We start from the raw sequence: 18,530 nt of genomic DNA, 5'->3' as shown, positions 1-18,530 counted from the left end.
AAAGGTTCCCGACCCCTGGTACAATCACTATTAACGCACTTAGGCTCGTTTGAAGAGGTAGTTTTTCTTAAAATATGCAGTTAGACGATTTTTAACAAATGTTGCTGTGTGTATTTGCGTGTAACATATTCTAAAGGCTGTCGCGGACGGCTGCTAACATGGCCAAGGTATCGAGCTACGGTGGGCTTTGTGGGTCAAACCAGTAACAGCGTTAGCATTTGTTTTAATAATTACAAAGTGTACGACTAACGTCGCTAACATCCGCACCCCTTTTATATATATATATATATATAATAAAAAAAGGTTAAAGATAGTGTATTGAAAATTATTTATTTGTCATTAAAAAGGACTATAAAAATAACTACACTTCAACATAACATTGTATGTATGTTTGCAATCAACTAAAGCAATACCATAACATGTCAGTTTCCATGTGGGAGCTTTAAGCCTCATTAAAGAAGGAGAAAGTGGCTCCTAACCACGGCGTATAGTTGAAGTTTGGTGAGTCAATGCCCCCTGCAGAGACAAAAAAACAGGATGTTGCCGTCCTGTTTTTACATCAAAGAGGAAAATCCTTGTTTTAGTTGATGATTCACTCGAAAATTATAATTAACATCCCAGATTATTCATATCAACTGTGTCTTTGATGTATCAGTGTCTAAATAAATACTGTCTAAATAAAGTAAGAATAAGATAAGAAGCTACACTGGACTAATAGTGGCCCATTTAAAGAAGCCGTCACAGGAAACCTGAGATCTCATCGACTCGCCTGTTAGCATTCCTGCATCTGATAAATGCAAACGTCTAGACTTTGTTTACGTAGACCACAAGTGGCTTTGCTCGTCATCTCTTTCTCTTTCTTAACATTCTCAGCTATAAACAGGAATTGTTGAATAAACCTCCGTGTCTGCTTATTACTGCTATTGTAAAATGAACTTAACCATACAGACCCAATGTGACATGTCAGGATTATTCCTTTGGAATAAATCAGTAGTCAAATGTGGGGGACTTAAGATGAAAATGAAATATCCATATATACAGTATATAATAACACATATTAAACATAGATACAATATATTATTATCATTCAGATAATCAATGGGCACTATAACTGGATAAATAAAAAATAACATTGATTAATCAAAAATTTAATGAAAATGAACTGGATAATTTTGCCGGCCTAATGTTGTCTGTTTTCAAACAATTTTTTTGTTCAGGTTTTTTTGCTTTGGTTTCAGTGCCTTGTCATATTTGTTCCATAGAACACCAACTCTTTTAGAGCAAACTCTTTAAAGATTAAAGATTTTCCCAGAATGCATTGCGTCTGAACAACATGTTCATTGGGGCGCTGCAATGATGTCAGCCTCCCTCTGAGCTCTGGTCTCATCTGGCTCCCTCTGGTGGACAGAGGCAATATTGCAGCAGCATCGTTCCATTTTCCCTGCTGCTTGTCCTCCAAAGATGTGCTTTTTTTAGAAGAAACGCATCATTAAACTTTATATTTTTAGGTGTGCTTTTAGGGTGTTAAGTTGCTCTGTGATGAGTTTAGTGTTGTTTGTAAGGCCCACGGTGATGCTCCTGGTCTAGAGTCTAACTGATTACTGGATTAATGGGAACAAGCGTCAGTTGAATCAACTAAGAAAATACTCATTAATAATGATGCGTACAACTACTAATAAGAAAGAATAGTAATATTGTGGCATAATAATGCCTTGCACGTGTTTCGTGGGTATCATACATGCAGCTAAGTTTCTTGTTGTCTTCTACTTTTAGTCAAATTGCACTGCTTGGCGTCTTGTTTACGAGATGATCCGAGGTCCCGGGGGGGGGGGGGGGCTAATTGGAAGCAGACCTCCTCACTAACTTTCCTCTTCTGTATTGTTCAGCTGCCAATGACTCATCAGTCCTCTTCAGTCCAGATGAGATCAAAACAACTTTGTGTTTTACAAGTAACGTAGTCACGCAAATCCTCACAAGCTTAATTGAGGTCAAACTCTTTCTCATAAGAATACGGTATACATTTGTGGGATAGCACATCCTGTATCTACAGTATGTATTAGACACACGCATTGGTATGTGCTTGTATATTTATGCAGGCAGACAACTCTGACCTCTCTCGCGCTTCTATCCAGACAGAGATAGTCACGAGCACGTGGGAGCATCCAGGATCATGGATTATGGATGTTGAAGCGAGGCGATGACGGAGCGAGGTACGGATAAACACACGGCTCCATCTCCACCGTTGACCCCTACAGACACCATCAGTCATAGCATGATAGCATGGAATGTAGCACACACAACATCCCGCAAACTCAGACACGGGAACACAAACCACAATGACTTTTCTTAAACAACACTTTTTTCATAGGAACACAACCGTACAACCAAACGTTGCTTCCTGCACCAAATTTACAACCACAGTAAATGCTAAACTGCTTAGCGTTTGTGCAGTGCAGGGCTGTACAAACCTTTTCCAGCAGGGGTCACATACTGAAAAATGTAAAGATGCAAAGGCCACTTTGATTTTGTAGCTTATAGATAAGTTACTGGACATTTCAACTTTCTTCTCAAATAAGATTTGTCAATGTTCTTTTTGTGGAATATTAACTTTATTCCTATAATAATGTGACTTTATTTAGACTCAGAATCGGCCTTTACTTCCCATCATATGAATAACCTTTTCCCCTACCATTCCATTCCATTTTCCTCCGCTTATCCGAGCCTGGGTCGCGGGGGCAACAGTCTCAGTTGGTAAGCTCAGACTTCCTGGTTCCCGGCCGCCAAGGCGTTCCCAGGTCAGCTGTGAGACATCCCTCCAGCGTGTCCTAGGTCTGCCCCGCAACCATCTCCTGGTTGGGCATGCCCAGAACACCTCACCAAGGAGGCGTCGGGGAGGCATCCGGACCTGATGCCCGAGCCACCACAACTGGCTCTACTCTGAGCTCCTCGCCCCCTACGGAGGAAACTCATTTCAACTTCTTGTATCCCTGATCTCGTTCTTTCGGTCACGACCCAAAGCTCATGACCATAGGTGAGGGTGGGAACATAGATCCACCAGTAAACTGAGAGCTTTGCCTTCCAGATCAGCTCTCTTTTCACCACGATGGTCCGGGACAGCGACCGCATTACTGCAGACGCTGCAACCTCATGCTACCACCTTCCCTCACTCGTGAACAAGATCCAGAGATCCTTGAACTCCTCCACCTGGGGCAGGACCTCATTCCCAACCCTGAGGCAGCACCCCACCCTTTTCCGCCTGAGAACCATGTCATCTGATTTGAAGGTGCTGAGTCTCATCCCAGACGCTTCACACTCAGATGCAAACCAACACAGTTAACAACAAAGGTCACAGCCCGAAGAGGCCAAGACTGTCTCTCAACATCCAGAACCTTGAGGAATTCAGGCGGAAACTCATCCACCCCCTGAGCTTTGCCTACAGGAGCATTTTGAGCAGTCAGGATACTTTGTCAGCCACAGTGATGGAGCTGTCTGCGTATGTATCGTCTGCCTCTGATTCCTCTATGGAAGGAATGTCATTCGGACTGAGAAGACCCTCGAAGTATTCCTTCCACCGTGCGACTACATCCTCGGTCCAGGAGTCAGCAGGCACTGCTTCCCCTTCCTGAGGCGTCAGAAGATTTGCCAGAACATCTTGCTCCATGGCCTCACCGAACTCCTCCCACACCCTAGTTTTTACCTTGACCACCACCAAAGCCGTGTGCTGCTTGGCCTGACGATACCTTTTTGCTGCTTCAGGAGTTCCACAAGCCATCCACATCGGACCCCTCCTTCAGCTGGACGGCAGCCCTGACCTCTGGTGTCCACCATCGGGTTCAGCAATGGAGGCACAGAATATGGCACATTCGGACTAAATATTCCCATCCTCCTCCGGGATGCAGGTGAAGCTCTGCCCGAGGCAAGAGTTGAAGACTCGACAAACGGGAAACGCCAGACGTTCCCAGCACACCCTCACTATACTTTTGGGTCTCCCGGGTCTGTCCGGAATCCTCCCCCGCCATCTAATAATAACTCATCACCAGGTGGTGGTCAGTAGACAGCTCAGCCCCTCCCTTGTCCAGAACATGCGGACGTAGGCCTGATGAGACGACTACAAAGTCGATCATAGACCTGCTTGGGGTATCCTGGTGCCAAGTGCACTTATGGACATCCCTATGTTCGAGCACGGTGTTTGTTGTGGACAAACTATGGTTCAAACACAAGTCCATTGAGATCACACCGCATGGGTTCAGATCAGGGAGGTCGTTCCTCCCAGTAGAACTATGGAATCACCAGATGGGGTGCTCTCCAGTACCCCTCTGATGGACTCCAAGAAGGCCAGGTACTCTGAAGTGCTGTTTGGCACATACTGTACGTACAAACGACAGTCAGGACCTGTTCCCCAACCCGAAGGCGTTGGGAAATGACCCTTCCGTTCACCGGAGATGACTCCAACCCAGAGGCACCAAGCCTTGGGGGCTATTGATAAGCCCACACCAGCTCACTGCCTTTCCCATGTATATATCTTCCCAGATACATCCAGTATCTACCTAGTATTTATCTACCAATCTTACCATTCCTTTATTGCAACAGCGTTTGTGGAGCTGCTGTAAAAGATGGCCAGCGAGTGTAACACCAAGGAAAAATACAAAAAAACATTGTCATTAAGATTCATTCCCTAAGGAAATGAACACCGTATGAGGAAAGGCCCGACTCACCCTGGTGAAAAGGAGCCAAAAAACAGTCAAGCTAAAGGAATGCATCATGATAAATGACATAATAGTGTCCCTTATCTCCAAGAATACATCCAGCAGACACCACAACAATGCACATGTGCCAAAGTAGCCTTTATTTGGGGGACAGTTTGCTAAAGTTTGCTAAAGCCACCAGGAAATACAGTATGCAGTATGCCAGGATGGTGCGTGTGTGTGTGTGTGTGTGTGTGTGTGTGTGTGAGAAAGGGCGAGAGAGAGAGCAGCTGGACTTTAACCTCTGTTTCATCTCTGATCCACCAGTTCCTCACTTTTTAGGACCTTTCACACCAGGACATAAAAAAGTGAGTAGGTTGCAACATTTTACATCATTGTAATTTCAAACTGAAAGGAATTTAAAAAAATGATAAAAGGTATACATGTTTTAGATTTTGTAAATTCATTTTACCAAATGTAAGTCATATTTAAAACGTTTGTTTAATGTAGTTCTTTTGGTCTTATTTATTAAGTTCCGACAAAAAAAGCTTTTTTTATTGCTGTATTTTGCAGACATACAGCATTATGCAATGCAATGCAAAGAAAACCAAAGTAAGCGGTATAAATATATTATTCATATAAGTAGTCCTGACGTGGTTAATATGAAGATTAAAAGTAATGAACTGCATATAATCAGTAACAGTTCCTGCCACAAATTAAGAAATCCAACCGAATAGTCGTGTGTTGTAAAGGTGTCGCTGATTCAAAGCTAACAGGGGCGTGTCTGAGTCAGCAGAGTCAGTGGGTATCACCCATGGAAGCAAGCCGGGTGGGTGGGGGTGCTAAGTCAGCATCATGTTAAACAGAGCCACATGTCAGAATCTTCAGGCCGGATATGGATCACTTTCAAACATGTGGAGGATAAAAGTCAGGCGTGTGCGGCAGGAAGCCATGAAGTACCACTTGGTTCAGACGGAAAACACACTTCTTGATGGTTGGGGGGCAACATAGTCAAATACCCTCAAAGTCGTAGAATTGAGAATTTGACTAAAACGATGAGGGGAAAATGCACGCATGGAATTTGCACAGAACAGATTTTGAATGGGTACAGTTCTGCACAGTTTGCTTTTTCCTCTACAATTTGAATACAAGTTACGCAAAATACAGTGGTGTGACAAAGTGTTTGCCCCTGTTCTGTTGTTTTTTTTCTTATGGTGGAGTTATGAACACTGACCCTAACTGAGGCAATCGAGGTCACCAGTTCTTTTGATGTTGCTGTGGAGTCTTTTGTGACCTCTTGGATGAGTTGTCGCTGCGCTCTTGGGGTCATTTTGGTTGGTTGACACCTGCTGGTAAGATTAATTACTGTTCCATGTTTTGGCCATTTGTGGATAATTGCTCTGACTGTGGTTTGTTGGCGTCCCAAAGCTTTCGGAATGGCTTTATAATCTCTTTCAGACTGATAGTTCTCAATTAAACTCAGTTATGTTTTAACAGGGGTGGCAATCACTTTCTCCCACTGGGCCGTGTAGGTTTGGATGTTTTTCTTCCTTAATAATAAAAAGTTTCATTTTAAGAACTGCACGGTGGACCAGTGATTAGCATGTAGGCCACACAGTCAGGAGATCGGGAAGACCTGGGTTTGATTCTCTGCTTGAGTTTGCATGTTCTCCCCGTGCATGCGTGGGTTTTCTCCGGGTACTCCGGTTTCCTCCCACATTCCAAAAACATGCTAGGTTAATTGGCCACTCCAAATTGTCCATAGGTATGAATGTGAGTGTGAATGGTTGTTTGTCTATATGTGCCCTGTGATTGGCTATTTTACAGCAGTTAGCGTCTTTTTAGTCAAAACTGTCAAATATGTGTTACTTTATGCCTCACTCATTACAAATATATATGAAAAGGTGTCATTTATGGAAAAAAAATCTTTATGATGAATCAAATGTTATAATGGTATTTTATTTTTGAATGAATAAAAGCTCTTTTGTGTGTTTTGTGGAAAGGAAAATCATATATTGTATAATTTATTACATTTTTTGAATATATGAAAAAAAGTATTGTGGATAAAAAGGGAAACAATTTATTTCCAAATTGTGTGTTTAAAATAATTCTAACAATGATTCTTGATAAAAAGAGGGAAAACATGTACAGTAAAGTCTCGTTATATCAATATCGGTTATATCGAAGTACTGCTTATTACGATACTATTTTTATTTCCCGGCAAATTTCTAGTCTTTTATGATATAATTAGTTCCGTTAGTACGATACCCGGTTATTATGATAATCCGGTTACTACGATGCCCTTTTCATCTCCCGCCAGCCAATTTGGTCTGCTTATATCGATACAAAAGCAGCTTAAATCAATCTTTGGATTTCAATACCAAAAAAGAACACGGCGAACGGCTGCTTCCAGTCAACTTTATTTTTCACACTTCCACCACCAGAGCACAGCACACACACCGATTCCCGCACTTCCTGGTTCACAGGTCATGCTCAACCCGCCCCACATAGCTGGCCAAACACATGCCTGCAACAGAAGAACCAACTGACATAGCATACACACCTATTCCAACAAAGACACAAGCGTACAAATACATGTATTTAATTGTGTTGTATTCAGATATCTTTTTATCGCTTGCAATAATCACTGTTTTTCATATGTACATGCTGGCGTTCATGGTTTCTCTCATGTGTATAGAATCTATACTCTATACATCTATACGCTGTTGCAGGCATGTGTTTGGCCAGCTATGTGGGGCGGGTTGAGCATGACCTGTGAACCAGGAAGTGCGGGAATCGGTGTGTGTGCTGTGCTCTGGTGGTGGAAGTGTGAAAAATAAAGTTGACTGGAAGCAGCCGTTCGCCGTGTTCTTTTTTGGTATTGAAATCCTTAAGCAAAGATTGATTTAAGTGCTGCTTTAAGTGCACTTGCCCACTTTTAATGCAGTTCGGCGCAGGATCGGATATATCGACAGTCCGGTTATATCGATATAATGAGACTTTACTGTATTTCCACTTTTATCTAAAAGTACTACTAAGAAGTCATGTTGTTGGTTTCCAAATGAAAAAGCAAAAAAACATTTAGTATGACCAAATTTTGTGACTTGTAAACGTTGTTCAGGTAAAATGAAAAAAAGAGCTCCATCTCCAGGAGCCTTTCCCTCCTGACAGTAAAAATGAAGAACATGAACGTTTTCTACTCAGGACGATTTATTCTGGAGAGTAAGCGAATTCTGTCAAGTTGTGTACTTTGAAAATGTATAAAAGGAAAGGCATAGTTCAAACACTATGCGGTATTTCTAAGATGATCTCCATGATATATCTTACAAAAAAATAATACGTACACGAAGTCCTTCTTGTGAAACATCACCTCATTTAGAATGCACATTAAGATGTATGTATCTTCTGGGACTACGTTAAGCTTAATACTCCTTGTGGAAACGCAATGTCCTGCAGAGTCTACGAAAAGTTCATTCCATAGGAGGGTTACAAAGCTGCAGTGCCTTTGAAGACGTTCATCAAGTCTTTTTTTCAGGAACTGTCCACAAAAAGTGCAGTCCTCTCAAACAGGAAGTTGTCCAATGGGCACGAGGCTCCGCTTGGAGTCACTGGCTAATGCTTTGCACATCACAGAAACTGTTCAGAGTGTACGGGACTACGGCTGGTCGGGGGGGCTGGCGGAGGCCGCCTCGTCGTTGCTGCTGTCCACTTCCTGTTCCATGGGGCTGTCTTCCTCCAGCTGCTGGCTGGTGTAGTTTGTGATCTCCAGGAAGCCGCTGGGCTCCACCACCACGTTGGACTGGCTGGAGTCCGGCAGGATGGAGTACTGAGGGATCACCTGCATGCCAAGGAGTACCGCGTTAGGACACCATGTCCCAGATTGCTACATCCAAATTGTTATGCCACAACAAAATGACCAAGAGACAACATTTTGTTTCAGTTTGGTTGCAGATGACCACAATGTACCCAACACGACACATGCCTAGCCTGCACCTCCTAGTGGGGGGTTGGCGCATTACAGTTTCATCCAACCGTTGACAACCATGTGGATCTCCAATTTATTTCATTCATTCATTTTCTACCGCTTATCCTCACGGTCGCGGGGGTGCTGGAGCCTATCCCAGCTGTCTTCAGGTGAGAGGCGGGGTACACCCTGGACTGGTGGCCAGCCAATCACAGGGCACATATAGACAAACAACCATTCACACTCACATTTCTATTTCGTTTTTTTTTTTTATCCCTTTTTGCCTAAATGTACATTCTTCAAATGTAAAAGAACTAACATTTTGGGGGGGGGGGGGGGGCATGTACGTCTGTGAAATGAAAAAACATGTTTCTATTTAATCAGTCAAAGGTATTTTTTCCCTGCTGTTTACTAGATACTAGAAGAAAAACATGTACAGCCATTCCTTGTTTAGAGCGGCTAATTGGTTCCAGACCCGACAGAGAAATGGAATAGTTCTGGAGTTAGAGCACAGGAACCTGTTAAGACTTTCTAAATACAATTAACATCACGAGAGCCTACAGACCTTCAGTAACAACTCTATAGCCGTCTGTACAGTCCTGTTTTTCATGGTTTACTCCACAACTCTTATGTTGCAGGGGCACTAGCTAGCGAGCTAGCTTGCTAACCAGTTTGCCTTGAATTTATTTCGTCTTAAGAAGCCAAAAACGTAGCACTTCCTCACAGAATGGGAGAACTTTGCTTCAACCTATCATGTCGGACATGCCACGATTGACTTCATGCAGTGTTAGGGTAATGTAATGTAATGTAAGGTAATGTGTTGCTGTTTTGGGTCATACTGCCGCCTAGTGACCAGAATACAACACAACTAACAATAGACCACTGTCTCCCATGAAAAAACGGTCATTCATTATTTCATTCATTTGTGAAACGATGTGATATCGTGAGGGAGTGCTAATCAAACTGTGATTATTTGTGTCTCCAAATGTGGTTTTCAAAACCAACAATTAAACTCAAATTGAAAGCCACTATTTTTTGATACATTTTTAGGGGTGTTAGATGCTTTTACGCCGTTTTGTTTTTACATTCTTCATTTCTCAGACGAACAAGCAAAACGCTTTATGAGGTAGGTTAATGGGGAAAAGTCAAATCAATAATCTTTTTTTATTAGTTAATAAAAGCCTTAAAAAAGCTTCTAATTTGGTAAAAGTGGTACCTCAATGACTTCCATGTCGCCTTTGCCAGGCTGCACGCGGCTGAACTGCTGCGCTTTGGCGTGGGTATGATGATGTGCCGCTGCAGCCGTCGCCCCCGAACTGCTGATGAATTGACCCGCGTCCAGCGTGCCCGAGACGGCCAGGACCTCCAGCGGTTTCCCCACGGGGGCACAGTCACTGGAGGAGTCCACCACCATGGGCTCGGTGCTGGGGTCGATCTCAGCCTCCATCATGGAGATCTTGAGGATGTCCGACACGGAGGTCTTGTCCACAGACGGCCCCGAGCTGGATTCCGGGATGAGTTTGGCGACTGCCTCGCCGCTGAAGACGGGCGATGAGTGATGAGAGCTGCCGAAAGTGATCTTGGTGACGGTGGCGCTCTGAGTGATGATTGGCTGCTGTGATGGAGGACAGTGAATTTTGACTAATGTGACAGTAGCAAAGGAATATGCGTCCCCTTAAAACGTTTAGTGCACAGATGGATGAAACGGGAGCCCATCTCACCTGGCTGGAGGCGCTCTTCTCTGCACTGACAGGGTGGTGCGCCTGCAGCGGAGGCGGGTGGGACATGGACGTGTGCAGAGGCCTGTGGTGGGACGTGGGTGCCTGCTGTAGCTTGGGAAGCTGTGGCGTCACCGGCAGCTTGACGGGTGTGCCTGGCGGCGTGACGGACCCCTGAGGTTTGGGCTGACTCTGCTCTCTGAGTTTGGGGAGTTTCTTGGTCAAGTGGGGCGCAGCGGAAAAGGCTGCAGAGGAAGGCTGGCTGATTTGAGGTTTGCTTTGCAGTTGTGGTGGCGGCGGTGGCGGCTGCTCGGGGTCAGGCCTGCTCACGACTGACGGCTGAGTGGCGGTGATGGAGTGCTTGGCGCAGTCTGTTGGCTGGCTGGTGGAGCGGTAAAACAAACCGGTCTGGGGGTCCAAAGTGTCGCCTTCCAGCTCACTGACCTCCAACACCGAGTCTGTTTTACCATCAGAGGGCTACGGAAAAGACAACCCCACTAAGTGAACACACCAACATGTACTTGAGGCGAAAGCCATGCTTCTCCTCACCCTGAGGCTGATGTGCGTCACTGCGGCTGCAGGCGGGGTGGCAGCTGTTTTGGTTACCGTGGTGATCTGGCTCTTGTAAGGCTTCCCCTGCTGCGGCTGCGGAGTGGAGGCCATGACCACGTTGTCTCCCGAGGACACACCCACCTGGCTGACTTTACCTGGTGTAGCAATCAAACATGACGCAGGTGTCCAATCTCTCTATTTATGCTAGAAGGATGTCGGGATGCGAGGTGCACACCTGCTGTGATGGCGTCAGAGCCGGCTTCGGCTTCAGAGCTGGTCGGCCTGGAGGATTCCGGGTTGGTTTTCTTCTCCTGGGCCAGCTGAATGGGTACGGCCATCTGGCTCAGGTCGATGGTATGCTGCCTGGGTTTGGACTCTTGGCCCTTTTCCTTCACTGTGGATACGTCAGCAACAATGTTCCATTAAAAAACGTATTGGCTGGAGATGTCCACCATGCACCCCACAGGACAACAGAGTGGTTGCTCAATGTGTCCAACGGTCATTGAAGTAAATTGTTGTGGGTCCAGGTCCTACCTGAGGTCTGCTGCAGCTCCAGCAGAGCTTTAATGGTGGATGTGGCAGACTGGGATTCGCCGGTTGACACCTCCTGGTAGATGATAGTAGGGGTGGCCTCCACCGCCACTTCCTGCTCGGTCCAATCGTGCTCTTTGGCGGACACCACGTGGAGCACAGGCTGGGAATCTTGGGGGGGGATGAAAAGGAGGAGACGGAATGAATGGTAAGTTTCTCTCCCAGCACGTAAGTCCAACAACATCTTCCTACCACTGCTGTGGGACGTCTCGCCGACCGAGCTGCCGCTGCTGCTCTCCGTGAAGCCGGCGCTGTCGTCCTTGGCAGAAACATCCTGACCCAAAACCTGGCCCACGTCACCTGAGCGAGTCACTTGTTGAAGTGTCTCGGTGACCAGCTGCCGGGTCTGTTCGCTCACCACGGCGGCCTGGAAGACTGGCTTGGGCTTGATGAGCACCTGGAAGCCAAGCAAGCCACTCAATATAACATTTACCTGATTATAACTCATTTACTGTGACATTCAAACCATAGCGTCTCACCTGGGTCTTGCCTTGCTGGCCGTAGACGATCTTGGTCGGGATGATCTTGGTGGCAGTGGACTGCGAGCCAGAGCTCATGCCTTTGGGCTGGGTGACGATCATCTTGGTGATGGGCCTGGAGGTGGTGATGATGGCTGGTTTGGTACCCTGAACAGTCTGTAGGCTCTTCTCGCCCTGCCGACACACTCGGTGAGATACTCCAACATTGAGTAATAAATAATATCATCAGCGTTCCACTAACCCCAGCGTTCAACAGCGTGGTGACCACGTTCTTGCCGGGCAGCCCCTGGATGGTTGCTCCTTTGCCTGTGGTTTTCTGAACCACAATGACGTTGGGTTTGGACGTCATGGGGATGGTGGTGATCTTTGTTGTGGTGCCTGTTTGGAGGAGAACATCATTAGACATCTGAATAAATACAGGAAGTACTCTCGTGGCTGTGGTGCAGCAGTCCTGCGGGATCTCATTCGGTGATGCTGCTGCTTCATGTTGAAACAATGGAGGCGCTCATGTGTCCACGCCAGACTACAGTGGAGCCTCGGTTGGGAGGTTTTCTGGTCAACGTCAACATTTCCCAGATAGCGCACAATATGGTGCGTGTCTTGTCGAGCCCAAAGGTATTCTTAAATGTATTTTACATAGAAAGTGGAAGTCAGCTCTGTCGCCCGTCTATGATGTCATCAGCAGTTGACTCTGTAGTTCTTTGCTAACCAACACAGTGACACCACAAGCCTCAAATATATTAACACACATTTGTATACTTTTACATTCTAAATCCATATAAATGTATATAGTTGATGAATGAAAGGGATAAATAAACATTTAAGGTTACTTTTACTTTCACTGAAGACACTTTTCTGCTGTTTAGATCAAGACGGACACCACCATGGTGATTTGTTGTGAGTCTCACTGATGCGACATTACCCTAACTTACAATATGAACTCAGTCATGGATGCAGTCCAACATGACAAAGTTCTCCTCACATTCCGTGTTGAAGAGGTACGGTTTTGGCTTCTTACTTTGTCCTTCTCCCCCACTCAGTTTCAAACTCTTTCAAGTTTAGAATAAAGTGGAGGCTAACTAGTTAGGTTGGTAGTTAGTGGCGGCTGTCTCCTGTCACTTCAGATATCCCATAGCCTACGTGTAAGAGTTGTGCAATGTGGTGTAAACAAGAATAATGTCATGATAGTGTAAAGTTAAGTATAGGGGTGTTATTTCATGTCTACAGGGCCCTTATAATGTTAAAGACCTGTTTATGCTCTAACTATAAAAATGTTCCATTTATTAATACTGAATCCTTTGCGGAAATTCACTTATTGCTGTCGGGTCCGGAACAAATTAAGCGTGATAAACGAGGGATGACTGCTATTGGACTTACATGATTTCCTACGAGAAAATGTATTTGTTAGAGGAGGTTTTGTTCATATTCCTCTATAGTTTACTGCTGTATGTAAATGCAAAGAGATGAACTCTGCAGGAGTTAGTGCCAATATTGCAATATGTCCACGTAGTGTATCCATAACCGACTGATGAACAGCGAATGCAATGAGAGGACTGAACTGTTACTAGTCTGCGTCCACATGCTGATTATACTTGTTGATACATACGTATAGTGTAAGTATACATATGTATATGTATATGTATAAGAAGGATCACAGGAAAGAAGCTACTTTGTTTTGATGTGAAGATTTTAGCTCATCGCCTCGGATTCTCTGCTGTTCTCAAGTCCCCGGCCTACCCGACACGATGTTGCTGCTGATGATCTTCCCGCCGAGTGTGGCTAAGGACTTGGGTACCACCGTGATGATGCTCCCGCTTGTGGTCTTGACATAGGTGGCTCCGCCGGCCGAGGTCGAGATTCTGGCACCGATGTTGGGGGTCATGGTGGGTCTTGTGTAGGTGGCCTGCGTAGCTGGCAATGAAACACAGCGCAGTGGTGTGCAGGTGTACCTCACATTGCGGCCAATGCTCAGTTGTGGGGTTTAGGTTATACTAGTGTATACCAACCTGTGGGCTGAGTGACCAGTTTGGTGGTCATAATGGCGCCGTTGCTACTGACGACCATGATGGGGGAGGAGCTGCTGCTGGACAGAGCCACTGACGAAGGCTTGGGCAGGATTTTGCTTGGCTGAACCTGTTGAGTAATGATCTTCACTCCTGTACATGGTACATGCAAAATGCATTGTCAGTATTGAAAGGACCAATTAAAACGACAGCTTTTAGTTGGACCGACCAGACTCTTGCTTGATCTGAATGGTAGGCTTTGCACCTGGCGAGGTAGTGGCGCTACTCTGGGCCTGGCTCGCGCCAGTAGTGCCAATGGGCGAGGTTTGCAGCTGTTTGGGTGACTGCTGCTTAGGGAACTGGGTCAGGATCTGAGTCGAAGAGCCCACCACGGTTTTCGGGGAGGGTAGCCTAGCTGAGGCCACCTTCACTCCTGCCGAGGCAGCACCTTGGGTAGAAAACAGCGGAAATATGCAAGGAATTACAGGCTCTGCTGCCCCCAAGTGGTACCACACATTACAAACGCTTCTCTGAGAGGGGGTAATTGCTAATAAAATTACATGAGGAGACAGTGGACATGACCACCGATGGCGTGGAGGAGACCACCGTAGTGACGGCGACAGTGGTGGAGCTCGCTGGGAAGACCACCGTCTGTTTCTGGGTGGGTGTGGTCAAAATGGCGGTAGAGCCCAACTTGGACACGGTGGCGTTGTTGTGTGACTTGGACAGAATGTTGGGCACAAAGTTGGAGCTGGGGGACGTCGTCACAATGATCACCTGCTCAAAGGCAGAAAAAGTTTCATAGTCAACAAATATGGCTTGAAGTAAACGAGAAAGCACCCGACAGTACCTTCTGTGTGGTAGCACTGGTGGTCTGGATGGTGGGCTTGGTGAAGGTAATCTTGACGGGTGACAAGTGGGGCGGCAGTGAGTTGGCAATGCTCTGCATGATGTTGCTCATCTTGGGAGAGCCGCTCACTGGCGCCACCATGTTCTTGGCAACGGGCGGCGACACCTTGGAGACCTCCTTCAGCATCACAGGGGATGAACTTGATGAGTTGGTGCGCCTTCGCTTGCGTGGCTTCTCGTCTTCGTCGGAGCAGCTCACGCCTGGAAGATGAGAGAATGTTATGCATTCTGGTTTGCGAGAGGCCGACACCAAACAACTATGAATGCATGGAGGACGTCCTGGCTAAATGTCATTCTGCTCACTTTTCACGTAGACGGTGCTTCCGCTGGGCAGCACAACCACACTGGAGGAGGGGCTTGGCGGCCGCGGGGATTTGGACACTCCGCCCATGGCGCCGCTGGTCGCTGTGGAGCTGGTGGAGGTGCATGTTGTGCTCGTGTAAGAGTAACACACAACCACTGAGAGGAAGAAGAGGAGGAAAGACATGTCATTGATATTTCGGGTGGAAAATGACTTTTCTTTTCTTTTCTAAAATTCTGCTGGGAAATTCAAGTTAGAAAAACATACAACAAAATATTACTAAACAATTTTTAGAAATATATATATATATATATATATATATATATCAATATAACATATAAACATGGGGGGGGGGCACGGCTCTGGTCATTTCCCAACCTGAAGGTAGTGGGTTTGATCCTCTGTCCTCCCATGATCCTGATCATATCCAAGTATCCTTGGGCAAGATGCTGCATCATCAGTAGGAAAATATGCTAACGGTGTCAAAGCACTTTGAGTGCCTTGGAGGTGGAAAAGCGTTACCAGTGGTGGGGCAAGGGTCCTCAAAGCAAGAAATAACTGTCTGCACACCGAAAACATTTTTGTTTTTTTTGTACACAATTACTGGGATAACTCCTGTTCATCGTGTCTCAAGTGAAAGAAACCTTGCAGCTCGCCCTGATTGACGCAGACAGCGCTGAAGGTAGATAAGGCCATGCGGGGACCCTCAAGGGTTGACAATACAATGTATTTTTTTGTTTTGTTTTTTAAAAAGGTCAAAGACTTCTAAGACCGTGATGTCACATAGACTAGAGCCTGGAGCTCTCTAGTGCTAGTCTTTTATTATTATTATTATTGAGCATTGCCATACAAAGCATAAAAGCACAGCAAGGAAGAGCAGAGTGGAACTCGAGGGCTGGAAAAGGTAGGAACATCACACCCTACCCCAATATTTGTAGTTTTTAGTCTTATCATATATGCGAGGTGAATGAGGTTTGCATGCCGATAATAATCTATATCCAGTAGTCTGCTTTGACATTTGAACATGTTCATATTTGTAAAAGAAAAATATACTTACTTAACCTTGTTACATTTAGCTTGTGCATAACTTAGGTCTGAACCTCAGTTGTGATTTTTCTTGTTAGAAACATAAAAAATATGTACACAAATTACGGGCTCATTAATTATATATATATATATATATATATTTGCTACTATTTTCTAGACTTGTATTCTCGATGAGCACATAGGGTGCTGACCCACCTTCTTTGTTCCCCGTTTCAGCCGGCAACAGAAGGGAGGCGTTCTGACTGGCTGTGGCGCTGGCGACTGCATTAGCGGTCACCGTGAAAGCCGTCTGAGGGACCAGCCTCGGCATCAGCGGAACGAGCCGGCGTCCCTCGATGGCCCACTCAGACGAGCTGTTTGGACCCGCCATGCTGAAACACAATGTGAGTGGCAATTTTTAAAATTTCAGTCAATGGCTTGCCACTCTGGATGGCGCTCTAACACTCACTGGTATGCAATGGTACAGAGGCGCTCATCATTGACGGCCCTGCGAACTTCTGCACGGTGCCGCTCTGTCGAGATGCTATGAAGAAGATAAAGCCCAGTTTGAGCTTGAAAGCGTTTCTCTCCATCACATGGACATGCTAGAAATAATTACCCGAGGATCTTTGTCAGTTCTCCCAGCAGATCCTTCTTGTCTTTTGTCAGGTCACCTTGCGCTCGCAGGGCGCTGATGACACCGGCGTAAGCTTCCAACTCTGGAAAGTGCAGAAATACACCATCATAAAAATCATCAGTGCAGCTTACATGTAACATGATTAACATTATTCCTAATCTATTGCCATGATGCACATAGAAGACAGAAATAATTAGGTTTGGGGATTTGGGAAATGATGCTATCTAAACCTTACCCAGTTTCCGGAGTATCCTTTTGCACTCATCCCTGCCAAGGTCGAGGATAGTGGGCCATACCACAGGCATGGTACCAGTCAGCACCGGTTTCTCCAGCTGAATCATGAGCTGTGACAACAATAAAATGCAGCATACATTTTGCAGTTGTTATGCTATTATTATTTCTAGTTAAACACTGACAGTGATTGTTTGTGCCATATTGTAGTAATTGCATGCATGACTGCAAACTGTGGTGCCGAAGATAAATCTCTATGCAAATCTCTCGTATGCAATTATGCGAAAAGTAACCCAAAATACTCGATCATCAGCTCGTTTAAATTCAGACAATGCAGCGGCAAACAGATCTCGGCGATGGGTATGTAGGATTCTATTACTATCTAGCCATTTGTAACACAAACGGGAACGGGAACGTTTGGCTTTGCATGCACAGACGATGACATCCCTTTAGGAAAACGCTTAATCAGTAAAACTTGGAATGCGCAAACTCTTTTGGAACGTAAGCATTTTGGAAGAAAAATACTCTGTCGAGAACGACGTTATCTTAGCCCGTTAGCCTGTCAATGGCTTACCTTCCGTTAGCGAGGTAAACTCAGGGCCTCGGGAACGTTAAAAAGTCATAGGTACAAACGCCCATAGCTGAATATTACATTTTATCTACGCTACCACATAATATTGTAAACAGATGAAGAAAAATGTGACAAAAAGAGTTTAAAGGTCCCAATCTTGCTAATGCTGTGCCAATGTTTACGTTGTCTGCTAGCTGAGTTTAGCTTGGATGATGGGCGGCTTCTTCGTGGGAAATGTTGGTCCGTGGTGCATATTCGGACCGGTTGCTTAATGCTGCCATCTGTAGGCGATGAATAATAACGCAAATCAGTACAGGAAAAAGGGCAAATCACGACCCATTCAAGCACAAGCGTGAGATGGAACGTCTTTTAATTAACATACATATTTGTTAGTCGCACTAATCGTTGTGTTTATTTTTGCTGTTACCAATATTCCGAGGTTGAAACAAAACATTTCCTTGTGTACATTGTATTCTATGGTATACAGGATTACGAGGGTATTTGAACGCAACTACCCAGTAAGGTCGGACAATACTGCTGTAGGTATCGAGCCGATGCCAACTAAATACCGATACTTTTTTTTACTTGTCATTGAATGATTTTGTGAATTTGTCTTTAGTTTGTTGTTCATGATTATAATCAGAGTAAAATACTGTACAAAACGTTTTATGATTTTTTACTAACACGCGTATGTGTTTTGGTTCTCTGTTAACAACATATAAATATATATATAATATATTTGTCAACAACACAACAATAAATCAGATGTTAGAAACGAAGAGAGGTGAAATATATCGATGTCATCAATCTACTATCTATTGGATACCGGCACGACTTTAATATCGGTATTATCGATGTTTGTA

General features: G+C 45.1%; 2 protein-coding genes across 5 annotated transcripts in view; one reads left to right on the top strand and one right to left on the bottom strand.

Annotated features, from left to right (window-relative positions):
• Positions 1-2,191: 2,191 nt before the first annotated feature.
• The window catches only part of LOC131137938 (rho guanine nucleotide exchange factor 12), a 47,459-nt gene continuing 31,120 nt past the window's right edge, over positions 2,192-18,530 (top strand). The window contains exons 1-2 of one of the 2 annotated variants that reach the window (XM_078787982.1): positions 2,192-2,210; positions 16,466-16,632. In XM_078787982.1, coding sequence (XP_078644108.1) covers positions 16,631-16,632 — 2 coding nt within the window. In that variant the 5' untranslated portion in view covers positions 2,192-2,210; positions 16,466-16,630. Of the gene's footprint in view, positions 2,211-15,969; positions 16,107-16,465; positions 16,633-18,530 lie in introns of those variants that run through there. The other variant, XM_058086410.2, reaches the window with a different exon arrangement.
• Positions 7,621-17,922, bottom strand: emsy (EMSY transcriptional repressor, BRCA2 interacting). 3 transcript variants are annotated; one of them, XM_058086413.2, is made up of 20 exons: positions 17,671-17,922; positions 17,101-17,209; positions 16,848-16,947; positions 16,698-16,772; positions 16,445-16,620; positions 15,205-15,360; positions 14,843-15,102; positions 14,553-14,769; positions 14,222-14,440; positions 13,996-14,145; positions 13,727-13,900; positions 12,231-12,367; positions 11,990-12,163; positions 11,703-11,907; positions 11,454-11,621; positions 11,155-11,313; positions 10,917-11,074; positions 10,371-10,844; positions 9,866-10,261; positions 7,621-8,523 (listed from the first exon to the last, which is right to left on the bottom strand). In XM_058086413.2, the coding sequence occupies exons 2-20, from the start codon at positions 17,204-17,206 to the stop codon at positions 8,341-8,343; spliced, it is 3,687 nt and encodes a 1,228-aa protein (XP_057942396.2). In that variant the 5' UTR covers positions 17,207-17,209; positions 17,671-17,922; the 3' UTR covers positions 7,621-8,340. The 3 variants fall into 3 exon arrangements, with proteins under 3 accessions (XP_057942396.2, XP_057942397.2, XP_057942395.2); XM_058086414.2 differs by having other exon boundaries at positions 7,623-8,523; positions 9,866-10,264; positions 14,258-14,440; XM_058086412.2 differs by having other exon boundaries at positions 7,624-8,523; positions 9,866-10,264.

Source organism: Doryrhamphus excisus, linkage group LG21 (assembly GCF_037039965.1).
Source record: "Doryrhamphus excisus strain RoL-2023G ecotype Guam linkage group LG21, RoL_Dexc_Guam_v1.1, whole genome shotgun sequence".
Classification (NCBI taxonomy): domain Eukaryota; kingdom Metazoa; phylum Chordata; class Actinopteri; order Syngnathiformes; family Syngnathidae; genus Doryrhamphus; species Doryrhamphus excisus.
This window is presented reverse-complemented; position numbering and strand designations above follow the sequence as displayed.